The sequence below is a fragment of the Mchenga conophoros genome, linkage group LG16 (genome assembly GCF_057382185.1).
Source record: "Mchenga conophoros isolate Kocher_MC1m ecotype Shallow Benthic linkage group LG16, M_conophoros_male_GT1.1, whole genome shotgun sequence".
Classification (NCBI taxonomy): Eukaryota; Metazoa; Chordata; class Actinopteri; order Cichliformes; family Cichlidae; genus Mchenga; species Mchenga conophoros.
The window spans coordinates 20,576,388-20,592,363 of NC_140541.1; the positions used below are offsets into that span (position 1 = coordinate 20,576,388).

The window sequence follows — 15,976 nt, forward strand, 5'->3', positions numbered from 1 at the left end:
ACTCTTGGCCATCTTTTTTGGTCCTGTTCTACGCTTACAGCCTTTTGGACTAGTATTTTTAGTTTCTATAGCACTGTTTATGATAGGCAACTGTATCCTGACTGTCTTATGGTGATCCTGGGCTGCTCCAGCGACTCCTTGGCACTTCCCTTTGCTGTTCAACAGGCCTTCATGTTTGGTATGGTTATTGCCAAACGTCTGATTCTGGGGGAGTGGAAATCTGCCTCCCCTCCCTGCTTCAAGAGGTGGCTCGAGGAGATGGTCTCCTGTTTATACCTGGAAGAAATTCGGTTCTCTACGTCTGATTCCATGGAGAAGTTCAGGAAGATATGGGGGCCCTTTATAGACCACATTAAGAAGGACAGTCCACGCCCTGGGTCCTGACCACGTTGTTTTAACTGCTTTCATTCTGAGCTGTTGCCCATAACTGTTATTGCATAATTGTTATCAGCTCTTCCTAGCGATCTTTGGATTTGATCTTGTGGATTGGACTCACTAGATTGTGAGTTGTTTGACATGTATACCAGTTGCTTTTTTTTTCTTCTCTGCTGTTTTTAATAAGTGCTGGCTGTGTACCCTGTTGTGGGGTTTGTTGCTCTGTTTTTTTTTTTTTTGTTTGTTTGTTTGTTCCTGTGTTTTGTTTTTGTTTTTTGTTTTTTTGTTGTTGTTATTGTCTTTATTGTCTGTGTTCCTCTGTCTCCCTGTTTGTGAATGTGTAAAAATTTTGAAACTTGCATAAATAAATACATTTTAAAAAAAAAAAAGAAAAAAAAAAGAATGAATGCTTGGACACTGCTTTAGACAGGTTTTTGACGGGGCGCCCACACAAACGCAAAGCAGGAAATGAAGCATAAGCATTTCCAAACCAACCTCCTTCCAACCCAAAGACTAGAAAATATGATGAAGCATGTCCTCCCTTTGGCTTCACCTGCACAAGTGCCAAGGTAGGTCTCCCCTGCATAATTGCTTTTCCCTTCGTCGGGAGCACGCACTGGGCTCTCCAAATCACGGACAAACAGTATCCCTCATTCTTGATTTTAAGTTCACAAACACTTAATGACTAACTACTCCTGACATTTTGGAGATGTTAGCTCTTTATACAGTAAAGTTACAGTGGGATACAAATAATATCAGGCTGATCCTGCTGTAATTTGTTCCCCCTGTCACGGACAAACAGTATCCCACACTTGTTTATGTTTTTGAAACCATTTTGTACAGTGAGGCATTTTTTTCATTTTATAGCAACTTTGAATATTATTACACATAAAAAAAACAACTACAAGTAAAATAATTACACCATGTCGCCTCTGCCTTTCTAAATGGAGGAACAGGAGTTGTGTGTGTATATCTAAGCATGTAAAACCTGAAGATAGTAAGATCTTAAAATGTTAATGTAACATTTTTCTTGTGAAACAGAGGGGTCCTAGCGAAAAAAAGTTTGGGCACCGCTGGATTAGAGCATGCTATCTAATGTACTTCAAGTGGTTCATGCAAATGTCACACAGTGAAAATTTGGATTTGTCTTATAGTCAATTTTAGTGTGTTTATTTGCATGATTTTCATTTTGATTTTGATATTTGTATTGCATGTTTTCAGTGCTTTGCAGGAATTCTTTTTAATTCACTGTGGACTGGTTGGGCAATGGACGAATTGGTAATTAGTAGCCACCTGTTGAGGTGTGGGTGCGCCCTTAGGTGGCTTATCAGCTGCTGAATGGATCTGTTAAAAAACTGGCTGAGCAGGCAAAAAGGAAGAGAGGCTCAGACTCCAGGAAGAAGGAGCATATAGAAGCCAGGCTCGAGGGGAAAGGACCTGGCTTGTGCGAAGATAGACTGACGATAGATAGACGGTGCGACACAGTGCCCAATTACTAGGTTATTAGCAAGAATATAGAACTTGACTGCATGCTGATATGGCAACCCTTAACCCTACTCAAATAAATTTAAGTGAATGTAAGTGTTTGGAAAAATCATTCCACCGTGTACTCATGAGCTGCTGTAACATGAATCAAATGGCTGAACTGCCACCTGAGCATGCAGTCTAGTTCTATTGAGTCTTGCTAATGACCTACTAATTATATTCAGATGTGTTGCAATAGGGACACGTTGAAAAGTTGCAGGACACTGGCTTTTGAGGACTCGAGTTTGAGACCCCTGACCTAAATGTTGAGTCCTCTTTACACACTTAGGTAATTATGCTTACATTATACATGCTTTCCTTAGGCAGTTTCATTTGAAGGCATATGACACATAATCACTTCTATGCAGATGATACCCCGCTTTATCTGTCCATGAAACCAGATAACACACACAACACACCAGTTATACTGCAAGAATGTCTTAAAGAAACATGCAGTATTTTTTCCACTTGGGCAATATCTCTAAAATTGATGCTAAAAAATTTGTTCATGCATTTATTACTTCTAGATTGTAATCTTCTAGATTGTCTTAAAAACTTCCTGAAAAGCCTTCAGTTGATCCAAAATGCTGCAGCAAGAGTACTGACAGGAACTACAAACAGGCAGCATATTTCTCCAATATTGGCTTCTCTTTATTGGCTTCCCATCAAATCCAGAACTAAATTTAAGATTCTGCTCCTCACATATGGTAGCCTCACAAAAAAAGTTTGGGAACTGCTGAGGTAGAGGATCATCAGGGGGTCCTTTTGTCTCTCTTTGGGGGGTTACTCCCACTGGGTTTAAATCTGGGACTCTCCACCATTTGACCTTAGAACTGAAGAAGCTTCTCGGATGAGAAGTGAAACGTCTTCAAGCAACTTAAAGAAGTCCAGACGCTTTTCTTTCCAAGCTCCTTAAAAACTCAGACAATAATGACCTTCCATGTTTATTTATTTATTTGTGGTAAAATTGAAAAACAACGTAAATAATTTCTTTAAAACCTAATGCATCTAGACTGGTGTGCGGCAATAAGATAATATGTACAAACGTTTCATTGCTAATGTCATTTTTGGTTGTTTAGTATTTCAAGTTGTGTTGTTCCTTACAAATGTATCAGATCTGCATGATCAGTCAGTCATTTTTCTGTTTCACTCCAACTCCCAAAAAAAGAACAAATAAACAAAACACTTGTTTACATCTTTATTTCATCAGTATCATGGATGGGAAGGAGGATAGTCATTATGATGATTGTGGGGTTCCACGATATTCTTCACCAGGCATCAGTTTTTCTGTATCTGCAAGTAATGTCTGAATGCAAGGTGGCTTTTTTTGGCAATTTGCTGTCAAGCTCAACCCCTTTGTGCTAATTAGCTCCATGGTACAAAAATCCACGATGGAATTATTATTATTATTTTTTTTTTTTAAAAGACCTTTCAAACCGACTGGGGACAATTAAAATCTACTCGGCCTAGAGTGCATCTAAGTTATATACTGTTCTAAAATGTATGTTTCACTGATCTCCTGCCTTTTGCCCCCGTATCAGGGGGCGTTAGGGCTTAAGAGGTTACAATTCAACCCTTGTCTTTTGGGGATATACATATGAAAACTATACAGAAATATGAACTATGCAAGTTATAAACAGTTGTAAACAGTTGTAGAATTATAATTATTGTATTTTCCAGAATGATTGTCTATCCCTCCAAATGGTGATAGTTTATTATCTTTATTGTAAATATAGTGTTAAATCTATAGCTTGATTATTTCTATGTGGTTAAGTGTATTTTTTTTTAGTAGCATAGGCCTTTCCGTGTCTAAGTTGGATACTTACCAACAATAATCGATGTTTATTATTGTTGGCCGTCATGTATACAGACATTAATGGCCACTACGAGGCAGCCTACAGTGTTTCAACAAAAAAACAAACAAACAAACAAAAATAATACAGTTCATGTCTAAACTGGAAGCGCGCGCAAACCCACTATTTGAACCCTGGAACACCATACCATCGGCTTACATAACCACTCACATAATCGGCGATCACAGAGAGTCTACGCAACCAGCTTTAATAACGGTAAGTTAAAAAAAATATGTTGGCCAGTGGCCACTCTCTGTACCGCTCGAATATACCTCTCACCTTGGGGCGGCTCTAGAGAAATTTTCTTACGGTGGCAAAGAAATCAAATGGGGTGGCAAAATCAAGCTGTTTTTTAACACTATGCAATATATTCAGTTTCAGCATTTATATTTAATGTTAACTGTAACTACGCTCAAAGTGGTAATGCTATCTTACTTTAATAAACAACACTGTCATATGCAAAACTAGAGTGGCACTTGAGGTGGCAAAGGATTATTTTAGGGTGGCAATTTTATTTGCCACCCCATGCCACCCATCTAGAGCCGCCCCTGCTCTCACCCCTTTCTGTTATCTGTCACCTAAAAGACGCGCCGCCGCGGTGACCCAGCGTGACAAGTGTAGAAACTAATGGTGGTGGTGCATGTATGTGCTCAGGTCAGCTGTCTACAGCCCGGGACAGTGTAACTCCATCACAGAAGCATTTTGTGCATGTTCAGGTGCATTAAAAAAAAACACAGAAACAGGGACAACCTGTTCTCAGTCACCTCCCTCTCCTCTTTTGGTATTCTCCCAGAGCAGTTTGTCAATGAAGATTAAAAACGGGGAAAAAATACAAAAGAAACAAAGAGCTATTGTTAAAACAGTGTTGAGGAAACTGTGAAACAGGTCAGTTAACCAAACTAACAATTCTTCTTTGTTCTTCTTTATTTATTCTTTTATGTACGTGTACATATATGTACATGTATGTATATGTGTATATGTGTGTGTGTGTGTGTGTGTGTGTGTGTGTGTGTGTGTGTGTGTGTGTGTGTGTGTGTGTACAGGGAGTGCAGAATTATTAGGCAAATGAGTATTTTGTCCACTTCATCCTCTTCATGCATGTTGTCTTACTCCAAGCTGTATAGGCTCGAAAGCCTACTACCAATTAAGCATATTAGGTGATGTGCATCTCTGTAATGAGAAGGGGTGTGGTTTAATGACATCAACACTCTATATCAGGTGTGCATAATTATTAGGCAACGTCCTTTCCTTTGGCAAAATGGGTCAAAAGAAGGACTTGACAGGCTCAGAAAAGTCAAAAATAGTGAGATATCTTGCAGAGGGATGCAGCAGTCTCAAAATTGCAAAGCTTCTGAAGCGTGATCATCGAACAATCAAGCGTTTCATTCAAAATAGTCAACAGGGTCGCAAGAAGCGTGTGGAAAAACCAAGGCGCAAAATAACTGCCCATGAACTGAGAAAAGTCAAGCGTGCAGCTGCCAAGATGCCACTTGCCACCAGTTTGGCCATATTTCAGAGCTGCAACATCACTGGAGTGCCCAAAAGCACAAGGTGTGCAATACTCAGAGACATGGCCAAGGTAAGAAAGGCTGAAAGATGACCACCACTGAACAAGACACACAAGCTGAAACATCAAGACTGGGCCAAGAAATATCTCAAGACTGGTTTTTCTAAGGTTTTATGGACCGATGAAATGAGAGTGAGTCTTGATGGGCCAGATGGATGGGCCCGTGGCTGGATTGGTAAAGGGCAGAGAGCTCCAGTCCGACTCAGACGCCAGCAAGGTGGAGGTGGAGTACTGGTTTGGGCTGGTATCATCAAAGATGAGCTTGTGGGGCCTTTTCGGGTTGAGGATGGAGTCAAGCTCAACTCCCAGTCCTACTGCCAGTTTCTGGAAGACACCTTCTTCAAGCAGTGGTACAGGAAGAAGTCTGCATCCTTCAAGAAAAACATGATTTTCATGCAGGACAATGCTCCATCACACGCGTCCAAGTACTCCACAGCGTGGCTGGCAAGAAAGGGTATAAAAGAAGAAAAACTAATGACATGGCCTCCTTGTTCACCTGATCTGAACCCCATTGAGAACCTGTGGTCCATCATCAAATGTGAGATTTACAAGGAGGGAAAACAGTACACCTCTCTGAACAGTGTCTGTGAGGCTGTGGTTGCTGCTGCACGCAATGTTGATGGTGAACAGATCAAAACACTGACAGAATCCATGGATGGCAGGCTTTTGAGTGTCCTTGCAAAGAAAGGTGGCTATATTGGTCGCTGATTTGTTTTTGTTTTGTTTTTGAATGTCAGAAATGTATATTTGTGAATGTGGAGATGTTATATTGGTTTCACTGGTAAAAATCAATAATTGAAATGGGTATATATTTGTTTTTTGTTAAGTTGCCTAATAATTATGCACAGTAATAGTCACCTGCACACAATGATATACCCCTAAAATAGCTAAAACTAAAAACTACTTCCAAAGACATTTAGCTTTGATACACAGCAAAATCTCCAGTGTTAAATTAACACTAGAGAGTGTCTATATGGGTCCACACCTCTGAGTGTTAAATACAACACTGAGTGTTAAATTAACACTTTTGACAGTGTTATATGTTTAAAAGTAACCTAGTCAGTTTTGAAGATTAACAAAGACTAACACTGACCAGTGCTGATTTTCTAACACTGGAATATTTCTAACATTTTAAGTTATTTTCCAGTGTTAGAAAATCAACTGACTAGGTTACTTTTAAACATATAACACTGTCAAAAGTGTTAATTTAACACTCAAAGGTGTGGACCCATATAGACACTCTCCAGTGTTAATTTAACACTGGAGATTTTGCTGTGTATTAATGAGTTTTTTGGGTTCATTGAGAACATGGTTGTTGCTCAATAATAAAATTATTCCTCAAAAATACAACTTGCCTAATAATTCTGCACTCCCTATATGTATGATTCACAAACAGTTGTCTTTTGTTTAGGATGATCTAAAAACAACCAGTCACTGATAGGCATTTCTTATCAGTGACCTTCTATTTCAATTTATTTAGGTTTGACCATCTACTTTTTATCCTATAAATTTTAATGACTGTGCAAAGATGCAATATCTTTGGTAAAAGCCTGTGAAATCCACTTGTGGTTTATTTCACTAGGTGGGGGTAAAGCTTCCCTAAAACCTAAAAAATAAATATGGCTATTTGAAGCTTTGCAAGCTCTTTGTGTTTTTTTCTTTCTTTTTCTGTTATTTGAAAGGTGTCATTCCAAAGTAACTGACTTTTTAAAAACTTCTTTTTAAAGGGCTAAGCTGTTTCTTGTGATCATGTTACAGTGTAACAATGTTCACAGAAACAAAATAACAAAATAGTACAATTTCAAATTCGTTTGTAATGGTAATAAATTACTAGTGAACTCTACTTGAAAGCCTGGCCACAGTAACAGGCAGAAACCTGTTCACTAACAAAGACATACTGTCTGAGTTTTTTTTTTTCTCTTCCAGAGGAATGTTGGCAGTTTCCGTCTCACCCAGACGCCTGCTACTATTAAAGCAGGAGATACTGAGTTGCAATGGTGTATACTACATAAATGGTGTATACGTAAACGTAAAAGTTCTTTTTGTGTTATATTGTAATTATCGCTCCTCACTCCTCCTCCAGCAATGAGCTAATGGCAAGAAAAAAGATCGGATGGATGGATGGAGCTTTTCTTTGTGTGTTCTTGGTCAGTAATTTCATACTAAGTAAATTCTCTATGATCCCCTGTCGTCTGGTGCTCCTGGCTGCACTCCTGCTGAGCAGAGATGCTGACAGTATATAGAAGCTGTTTGTTTGCTGCCTATGTCACTCATTTTTTGATAGTCATGTAAAGGTATAGATACATTAAAAGTAACTCAAATCAACCTGTGATGTGAGATTCCTGATTGGCTGTCGACCATTGTCAATCAATCTCGTGCCGCATCTCCTGTAGAGAACAGAATGCCTTCGGCCTGTCAAGTTTACTTAAATCTTCGATCGCTAGCAGTGTGACTCTGAAGTGCTGTATTGAATCTTTATTAGTTTTCTCCCCAACAAACACAACAATGTCGAGGAAACGTTTTTCACCATCAAAGGCACAGCGCGAGCCTTTGGTTTCATTCTATAATGCTAGACTTATATTTTCTAAGCAGGTTTGAACTGTTTAAACAAGAGAGAAAAGTGTGAAAATGATCATGCCTGTCTGAGAAAAGTGTTTAAAGTGTGTAGTGAGGGGTTTTACAGCCTTAAAACATCCATAATAATTGTAAAAAATGGCTACTTTGTTTTTGTATTTTGTTCCCAACAAATAAAGTGTTTATTTCTGACAGAATTCACAGTTTGTTTGATCTATTATGTGTTAACCTAGCTTTTTACTTTTCAGAGTGTGATCATGGCAAAAATATCCACGGCTGGTTTATGATTCACAATCTTTTCACAGTATAAAAAGGGGCTGGTTAACCTCGGTGCACCGCTAAAAACGTTTATTAATATCTTTAAAATAATAGCATTTTTTTTAAAGCTTATACTGGTACCTCTGGGGTTGATGCTTGATTTTCTCTACTTTAAAGGTGATTGAGTTCTTGCTGGGGTCATTCCCCATGGTAACTTGTGCTGTGAACCTGCTGTGCTAGGGATTTCTATAGTCCATTTGTGAAATTTGTGATTTTGCCTTTGTGTAATAAGTTCCCAAATTAGTGTTGAGTTTCTAAATATGGTTATAGATACCAGTTTGAGCCACAGCTAAATTTGGATAGTGCTAAAGAAATGCTAAAGATCATGATCAAATTTCACATTGTTTCACTCTCAGACACAGTATGTTTGAAACGAGCAAAAACATCTTTACATATCCTATACTTAGTCATGACTTTGTCTGTTAGCAAGTGTAAACAAAACTGCACACCCCAGCATTTAGAATCATGATGCATAGGCAAGGAATGAGACCATTAAATCAAAACATGGGTGTTGCCTTCTCTGCAAACTGTTACAGTAATTTTAGACACTTCATTTTCAATCTGCTGTGAAAATTCAAGTCATGATAAAGGTGTGTTTGCTAAGTCAGTAGCTGGAGCATAGAATATAATCCAGCTCGTCCTGTTTTAGCAATACAGCCATGACTTTCAACTGCCTATAATCAGTTTACTTATCCCCACAAATACTATAACAAAGACTGAAAGTCCAAAGTGGACTTTATTTTTTATTTTTGTTTTACGAAGGATGCAGAGGTGGGACCAAGTCATTGTTTTGCAAGTCTCAAGTAAGTCTCAAGTCTTTATCCTCAAGTCTCAAGTCAAGTCTCAAGTAATGTCAGGCAAGTCAGAGTCGAGTCTCAAGTCACTGGTGTAAAAGTCCAAGTAAAGTCACAAGTCTGAAATTTTGAATTTCAAGTCCTTTCGAGTCTTTAAAAAAAAAAAACGAAAAAAAGAATGTTGCAGTTATGCTAAATGTAAATATTAGACCATGTAATTTTTAAATCTGTGTTTTTCTCAACACATGACAAAATAGTGAACTTAGAAAATATACACAAATTGTGAAATTGCACCTCTTTAAAATGCAGCTCAATTAAACCTAGCTCCAAGAATAATTTTCACCGACAGTTCTGAGATAAGCTGCATGTTATTCTTGGATGCGCTTGTAGGACCGGCTTTAAAATCGCATGACAAAAATATCATACATAAATAAATGATATTTTAAAAAATATATAATTTAAAAAAAAACTGCATCACCAACGTAGCCTGGAAAACATTTGCTAGTTAGATGAAGTCAGCTATCTCATCGTAGCATATTTATATGCATATTTATAATTATAGGGTTCTTGGAGTGAGTGCATACACTCATGAAGTTTAGTAACTTCCGGTCACTGCAACAAGCCCAGGTACAGTTTACCGACGGATGGGTGCAGGACCTTGAAATGCACCGTGTAGAAAGTAAAGACCATCGTACATATCATAAGTTTACCAGTCTCACAAATCGTCGTCATAAATACACATTCGTTAACCGTTTATTAATAGGACCTTTGAGCTCAATGGTAATTAATTAGCAGTGGAAATAATTTCTGGTAGCATCACAGAAATGTAGCAGTGACAATAATATTGTATGTTGTAATCGCACTGGGCAATTAGTGATACAAAACAACTGTTTTACCCTGTGAATAAAAGTATATGTTTTTGTCAATGTACCATAATAACAGAAGCGAAACACAATATTGTGTCAGGACAATTCACTATTTATGCACAATAAATAAAGGAGCATAGCGCGACAATTTCTGTTCAGCGCCAGACTTGCTTGTAACCTATATCACCAATTATGTTAAGAAAAATGACGCATTAACTACAACAGCAGACTGACCTTTGTGTAAATGCTTGGAGCAGACTAACCTGTGAGCTGGAGGGTTCTGGGACGTTATAATTGGTCTTTGAATGGCTGCAATCCAGGCCATCCGTCGCATCTTTGTTACTTCGGAAACATGGTTTGAACAATTTCTCTTCAACGACGTAATCCGATAACAACCGATCTCTTTACCCGTCAGCTTCTCGTGGCTGTCATGCGACCGGCTATTGCAGTTAATAACACAACAGCTTCTTGACATTTTTGTGTTTCTTTTTATCGCTGTGTGACTGATTTCAATTGAAAGCCTGCGTGCGCTAGTACCGCTTGCCACGAGTTCCCAGAATCCTTTGCGGTTCTACCCGTGAATGACGTCACATTTTCAATCTCTATATAATATGCATGTTAAATTTTATATTTGGGGTAAAATATCAAGTCTTTTCAAGTAAACCGGTTCAAGTCCAATTCAAGTCCCAAGTCATTGGTGTAAAAGTCCAAGTCAAGTCACAAGTCTTAGAACATTTTTTCAAGTCAAGTCTAAAGTCATAAAATTAATGACTCGAGTCTGACTCGAGTCCAAGTCATGTGACTCGAGTCCACACCTCTGGAAGGATGTGCCAAACCTGTGAAATAAGGTAATCAATTTGGCGTGTAAGATCTATGGCATTCTCATTTAGGTTCATCTAAGATGCACTGTATCATACAGATTCGATACATCAAGTTTCTAATGAAATTCCAGCCTCTCCCTCAAGAGTTTTTGAGGAGGCCAGACATAAGTAAACTTGTACTTTAGTGTTTAAACCTGTAAATCTTTTTGGATCCTCTGTTTCTGCTTTGTCCAGTTCAGTTTTATAGTGTTTCATTCTCTTTATAGCTCTGCAGGTGATTGGTGGAAGTGTGACAGTGGTTCAAGGAGGTACGGCCATCTTACCGTGTCATGTCACTGATACCAATGATGACCTGACACAGATTACCTGGCAGAGGAAGATGAGAGAAAAACCTCATAATGACAATTTTATTACTATCCAACCCAGAAATAGACTCCAGTTTGTCAATGGACGTGATGATAGATTTAAATATATCGGGAATTTTAACAACAAAAATGGAACTCTCCAGTTATCCAATGTTGCCCTGAAGGATGAAGGCAGCTACACGTGCATCTTCACCCTGTTTCCAAGTGGAAATCAGAAGACTGAGATTCCTCTGAACTTGCTCGGTATGAAAAAACATTTATTTAAAATACTCTTTGTGTTTGTGTGTGACATAGAGAAGGAGTTACTTTCACCATCCTGCTTGCATGTTGATTTATTTAAGTGCTGTAACTCTCCTAGTGCCTCCTTTCACAAGCATCAAGGACAATCTTCCCACTTTGGGCACAGAAGAGGTTTTATTTGCTACCTGCACGGCTGCTGGATCGAAGCCTCCTGCAGTGATGAGGTGGCTAACTGGTGCTTTGGGAGACAAAGTGAGGACGACAACAAACTCCACCCAGTGTGACAACAGCACGACTACCACAGTCAGCTCTCTGTTTGGTGTTCCTACGAGAGAGATTAATGGTCACAAGGTCCAGTGTGTCATTAGCGGTGACTCCCTGACTAAAGAAGAAACCCTGCCCTTCCCCATACAGGTCTACTGTGAGTATCATCTATTACGGTAATAGAGTTTATTATTTTCCCTCTTTTGTGTCGCTGTCCATTTAATAATTTTAATTGTTTAATTTGCTATTTAACAAGGTGCACAGCCAGACACACACACGTTTACATTCAACCATAAGGTAATGCTACTGAACTGAAATGAGCAAAAACCTCTTTTCACAGTATGAAATTACTCTGTACCGGTCATCCAGCCATGAGACAAAAATAGTTTCATTATCTAATGATAAAATACATTTGTTTATGAATAATGTAATGTCTATCCTTTCAGTTCTTTTTACAAACCCTACATCAGTGTTTTTAACAAAAACAGACACACACTTTTTTATAACAAGTAGCATTAAGTATTAAATTGAGACACGTTTCTCCTTACTTCTCTATGTTGAGTGGGACTGTAACATTTTACCTAGGCCACATAAAATAGTAACTAAAGAATATTAAAATAGAAAAAATATTATTGTTTGATCAGTAATTTTAGTTGTTTGTTGTCTGTATGCATAGAAAAAATAATAATAAAACCCCGTTAACAGTTTCCACTGCAATAAGCCTTATTATGAGAGTTTATTTTTGACTCCTAAACAACAGTATAAAATAAGTAACACAACGGTATGCTTGTTTAGAACAATATACCTCAAATTTAGAGTTTAAAGCTATAAGTGCCCTTTTTAACTGTATTCTAGATATAAGATCTTGGATGGCAGAAAACTTTTTACAGCTTAACCAGGACAAAACTGAAGTTTTAATCATCGGTCCCGAGGCTCAGAGAGAGAAACTCTTGTCTAAATTAGAGGCATTTTCACTATGTCCTTTGCTACAAGTGAAAAACCTGGGTGTTATTTTTGACTCTGAGCTTGGTTTTATCCCACATATTAAACATGTAACCAAAATTGGATTTTATCATCTAAAAAATATAGCCAGAGTCCGCGCTATTCTCTCTCGGGCCAACACGGAGATGCTGATGCATGCTTTTATTACCAGTCGCATTGATTACTGTAATGCCCTGCTCTCTGGTCTTCCTAAAAAGAATATTTCAACTTTACAACTTTTACAAAACTCAGCAGCTCGTGTGCTGACGAAGACCAGAGGGCGGGCCCACATTACACCGGTTTTAGAATTGCTGCATTGGCTCCCCGTGTGTTTCAGGGTAGATTTTAAAGTTCTTTTATTGGTTTTTAAATGTCTTAATGGTCTTGGGCCTTCTTATCTCTCAGATCTGCTTTTACCATATGAACCCTCACGGACCCTGAGGTCCTCTGGTACTGGCCTTTTAATTGTCCCTAAAGTCAGGACACATACTCACGGAGAGGCAGCTTTTCAGTGGTATGGTCCTCGTCTGTGGAACAGCCTGCCGGAGGAGCTCAGGGCCGCAGAGAACGTACACGTTTTTAAGAACAGGCTCAAGACCCACCTTTTTAATTCAGCTTTTACTTAACGTTTATTTATTTTATGCTTTTTTATTCTATCCGGTTATTCTATTATTAATTTAGGCTTTACCTAATATTTATTGATTTTATTCTTATTCATTTTTTAATCTTCTTACTTTATTTATATTTATATTTATATTGTATCCCGTTCTTATTTATTTTATCGTTTTACCCTGTATATAGCCTATTGCGTCATATCTCCAGTGTTTCCTCGGAGGGGGCTCTCTGCACCGGGGCTGTGATCGACCGTGGCTGCTGGGTCTCTGGGGGTCCTCTCAGCCTGGCTGGGGGGCTTCTTTGCCTCTCTCCTGCCTGGAGGTTGCGGTCTGTGACCGGCTCCCGGTGCAGACGGCTCCCTGTTATAGTGTTTCCTCATTTGGCACATGCGTACCCAGCCCAATTTTACGCTTTAAGTGTGTGTGTGTGTGTTTGTGGGGGGGGGGGGATATGTGTGTATTCACATTGTTTATGTTAATGAGAGTGTGTGGAGTAAGTTGGAGGGTGGGGTGGGGTGGGCTGCTTTTAACCATGTAAAGCACTTTGTGCTACTTTTTTTTTTTTGAAAAGTGCTTTATAAATAAAGATTGATTGATTGATTGATTGATTGATTGAAGTGTATGTAAGTGAGCCAATGAAAACCATGAAGCAGGAAAAGAACTGTTTTCTAAAATGGCTTTAAAACAAAATCTAAACTAACCAAGATTTACTAAAACATATGTGAGATGTTATTTTGATAGCATAAATATTTCCTCAGTTCAAGATTAACACATTTCTTGCTCTATTTTTTGCAGTGTCTCCTACAGAAGTGAACATTTCAGTGATTTCAGAGGACTCATTTGAGTGTGTGACAGAAGCCAACCCAAATGCAAACTTTACCTGGAGCAGGTAAAGTATAAATATTTCTTTTACTGCCTAAGGCATGTTTTTTAAGTAGAGTGTGCTAGTGGTCCTATCAGATTTAAGGTACCATAGCAGAGCTGGGTGCGAAGAAAAGTTTTCTGATATGTATCAACAGATTTTTGCTATATTTGGGAGATTAAAACTATCCAGAAACCCTGTCTTTGCACCACCACAGATCTCCTCTACCAAGACACACCCACGATATCTAAAATCTCTCCCTCGGCTGCCCCTGATAAACACTGTACCCAACACCTAGGGCATCTCCTGCACATGTTATTTCTTCAGGATATTCTTATTAGGGCTTCGTGGGTTAAAGCCTCGCCCCAGGGATACCCGCTCACCATTTGCCTCGTTTCTGGGTTGGGCCTTGATAACCCCACCGTGAAAACCTACTCTTCATAGGGTTTTCTGAATCAGAATCAGAATACTTTATTGATCCCTGGGGGAAATTATTTTTTGTTACAGTGCTCCATTTTAAACCAACATTAAGACAAGACAGACAATACGCTAACTAAGAATAGTACAATATATACATATATATACATACATACATACATAAGTCACTTATGTATGTATGTCACTGAATGGCTCTTTATCTGCTTTTCACTAAAGACAAAGACTTTGTCAACTGCCTTTATTCCCCCACAGCTCAAGCTGTAGTCCAAGTATTGTCTCCATTAACATGATGTTTTGTGTATCCATCGTCTTTATGTGAATAAAGAAAAATACTATCACAAAGACTGAAATTTGTTTAACTTTTCATTTAACTTTTGGCACAAATCACAACTCACTCACTTTATGTATATTTAATGTTGAGCCTCATTCATGTTTTTTATCAGATCTGGGCAGTCTTTCCTGGAGTCTGCTGTCAAAGAAGAGGGTGCAAAGCTACAACTGCTGAGTCTGACCGCTTATCTAAATGGCCTCTATGAGTGTGAAGCAGCTAACTCATATGGAATAAAACATGGTCAGCTCTATGTGCATGTGGCATCAGGTGAGATCAGTTTGGATTTAGCTGTGCAGTTTGTTCAAATTTATCTTTTGTTTCTCTTTTTTAGATCTGAGCTTTTGTGGATGTTGTGTCATTTAGATGTTACTCTGTTTGGTTTTCTTGTTTTCTCCTATTGAAAGATATAAACAGAGACTTGAATATCTAGACTATGAGTAAAATTATTCCATATAAATTTCTCTCCATATTTAAGCATTTTCATCATGCCCTAGAAGTTAGAATTCCTTGGAGAATAGTTACGTTAAAGAAGTAGTTCGATTACCCTAGAGATAAGTTAATCAATCAATGAGTGATGCTCCACCCAGTGTAATACGACCAGTTCTTTAAGCTAACAGCATGTCTTAGCTTGAAGTTCTTTTCATACCAAATTTGTCTCACATTCTTTTCTATGTCAGATCTTGTCTGTTGGAAAACATTTTTCAATGTGTTGGATACAGGTGTCAGGTGGTGTTTGAATACTGTCCAACTCATTTAAATGTGAAATATAAAACTAAATTCCAATAAACAGAGAAAACGATTAATCATCTCCTTCTCAATATATTCTTCCTTCTTGTGTCTCTGCAGGAGCATGCTCTGCTGCTTGGGCCTCATTTGGTCTTTTGCTTTCCTTGAATGCCATTGGAGCTACATGGTTCTTTTATAAATCCGGGTGTTTTCAAAAGTGCTTAGAACAATAACTCTTTGTGCACTGAATACGTAGCACTCTACTCCTAATATTAAAGGATATGTACACAATGTACAAATAGCTTTTGAAGTTTTAGTGAATAAAAATAGGCCAAGCCTCAATTGCAGACATTGTGCGGTTATATTTTGACTGGCATAAATGTGATTGGACCTGAACCGGAATGATGTCAGGGAAACTATGGAAGCCTTTTGAACAGCTCGTAATCTAAAACTTACAACATCC

General features: G+C 38.4%; 1 protein-coding gene across 1 annotated transcript; it reads left to right on the plus strand.

Moving 5' to 3' along the window:
* Positions 1–7,436: 7,436 nt before the first annotated feature.
* LOC146556679 (nectin-4-like) lies at positions 7,437–15,746 on the plus strand. The gene is made up of 6 exons (XM_085249277.1): positions 7,437–7,554; positions 10,959–11,300; positions 11,416–11,718; positions 13,952–14,045; positions 14,900–15,054; positions 15,634–15,746. The coding sequence occupies exons 1-6, from the start codon at positions 7,437–7,439 to the stop codon at positions 15,744–15,746; spliced, it is 1,125 nt and encodes a 374-aa protein (XP_085105403.1).
* The last annotated feature ends 230 nt before the right edge of the window (positions 15,747–15,976 follow it).

What these genes read in the sequence shown, in the direction of transcription:
- LOC146556679 (XM_085249277.1), top strand. Translation starts at nt 7,437, where the DNA reads ATGGATGGAGCTTTTCTTTGTGTGTTCTTGGTCAGTAATTTCATACTA. An exon ending in GATTCCTCTGAACTTGCTCG is followed by an intron (nt 11,301 to 11,415) that starts GTATGAAAAAAC and finishes TAACTCTCCTAG; the next exon opens with TGCCTCCTTTCACAAGCATC. An exon ending in CTATGTGCATGTGGCATCAG is followed by an intron (nt 15,055 to 15,633) that starts GTGAGATCAGTT and finishes GTGTCTCTGCAG; the next exon opens with GAGCATGCTCTGCTGCTTGG.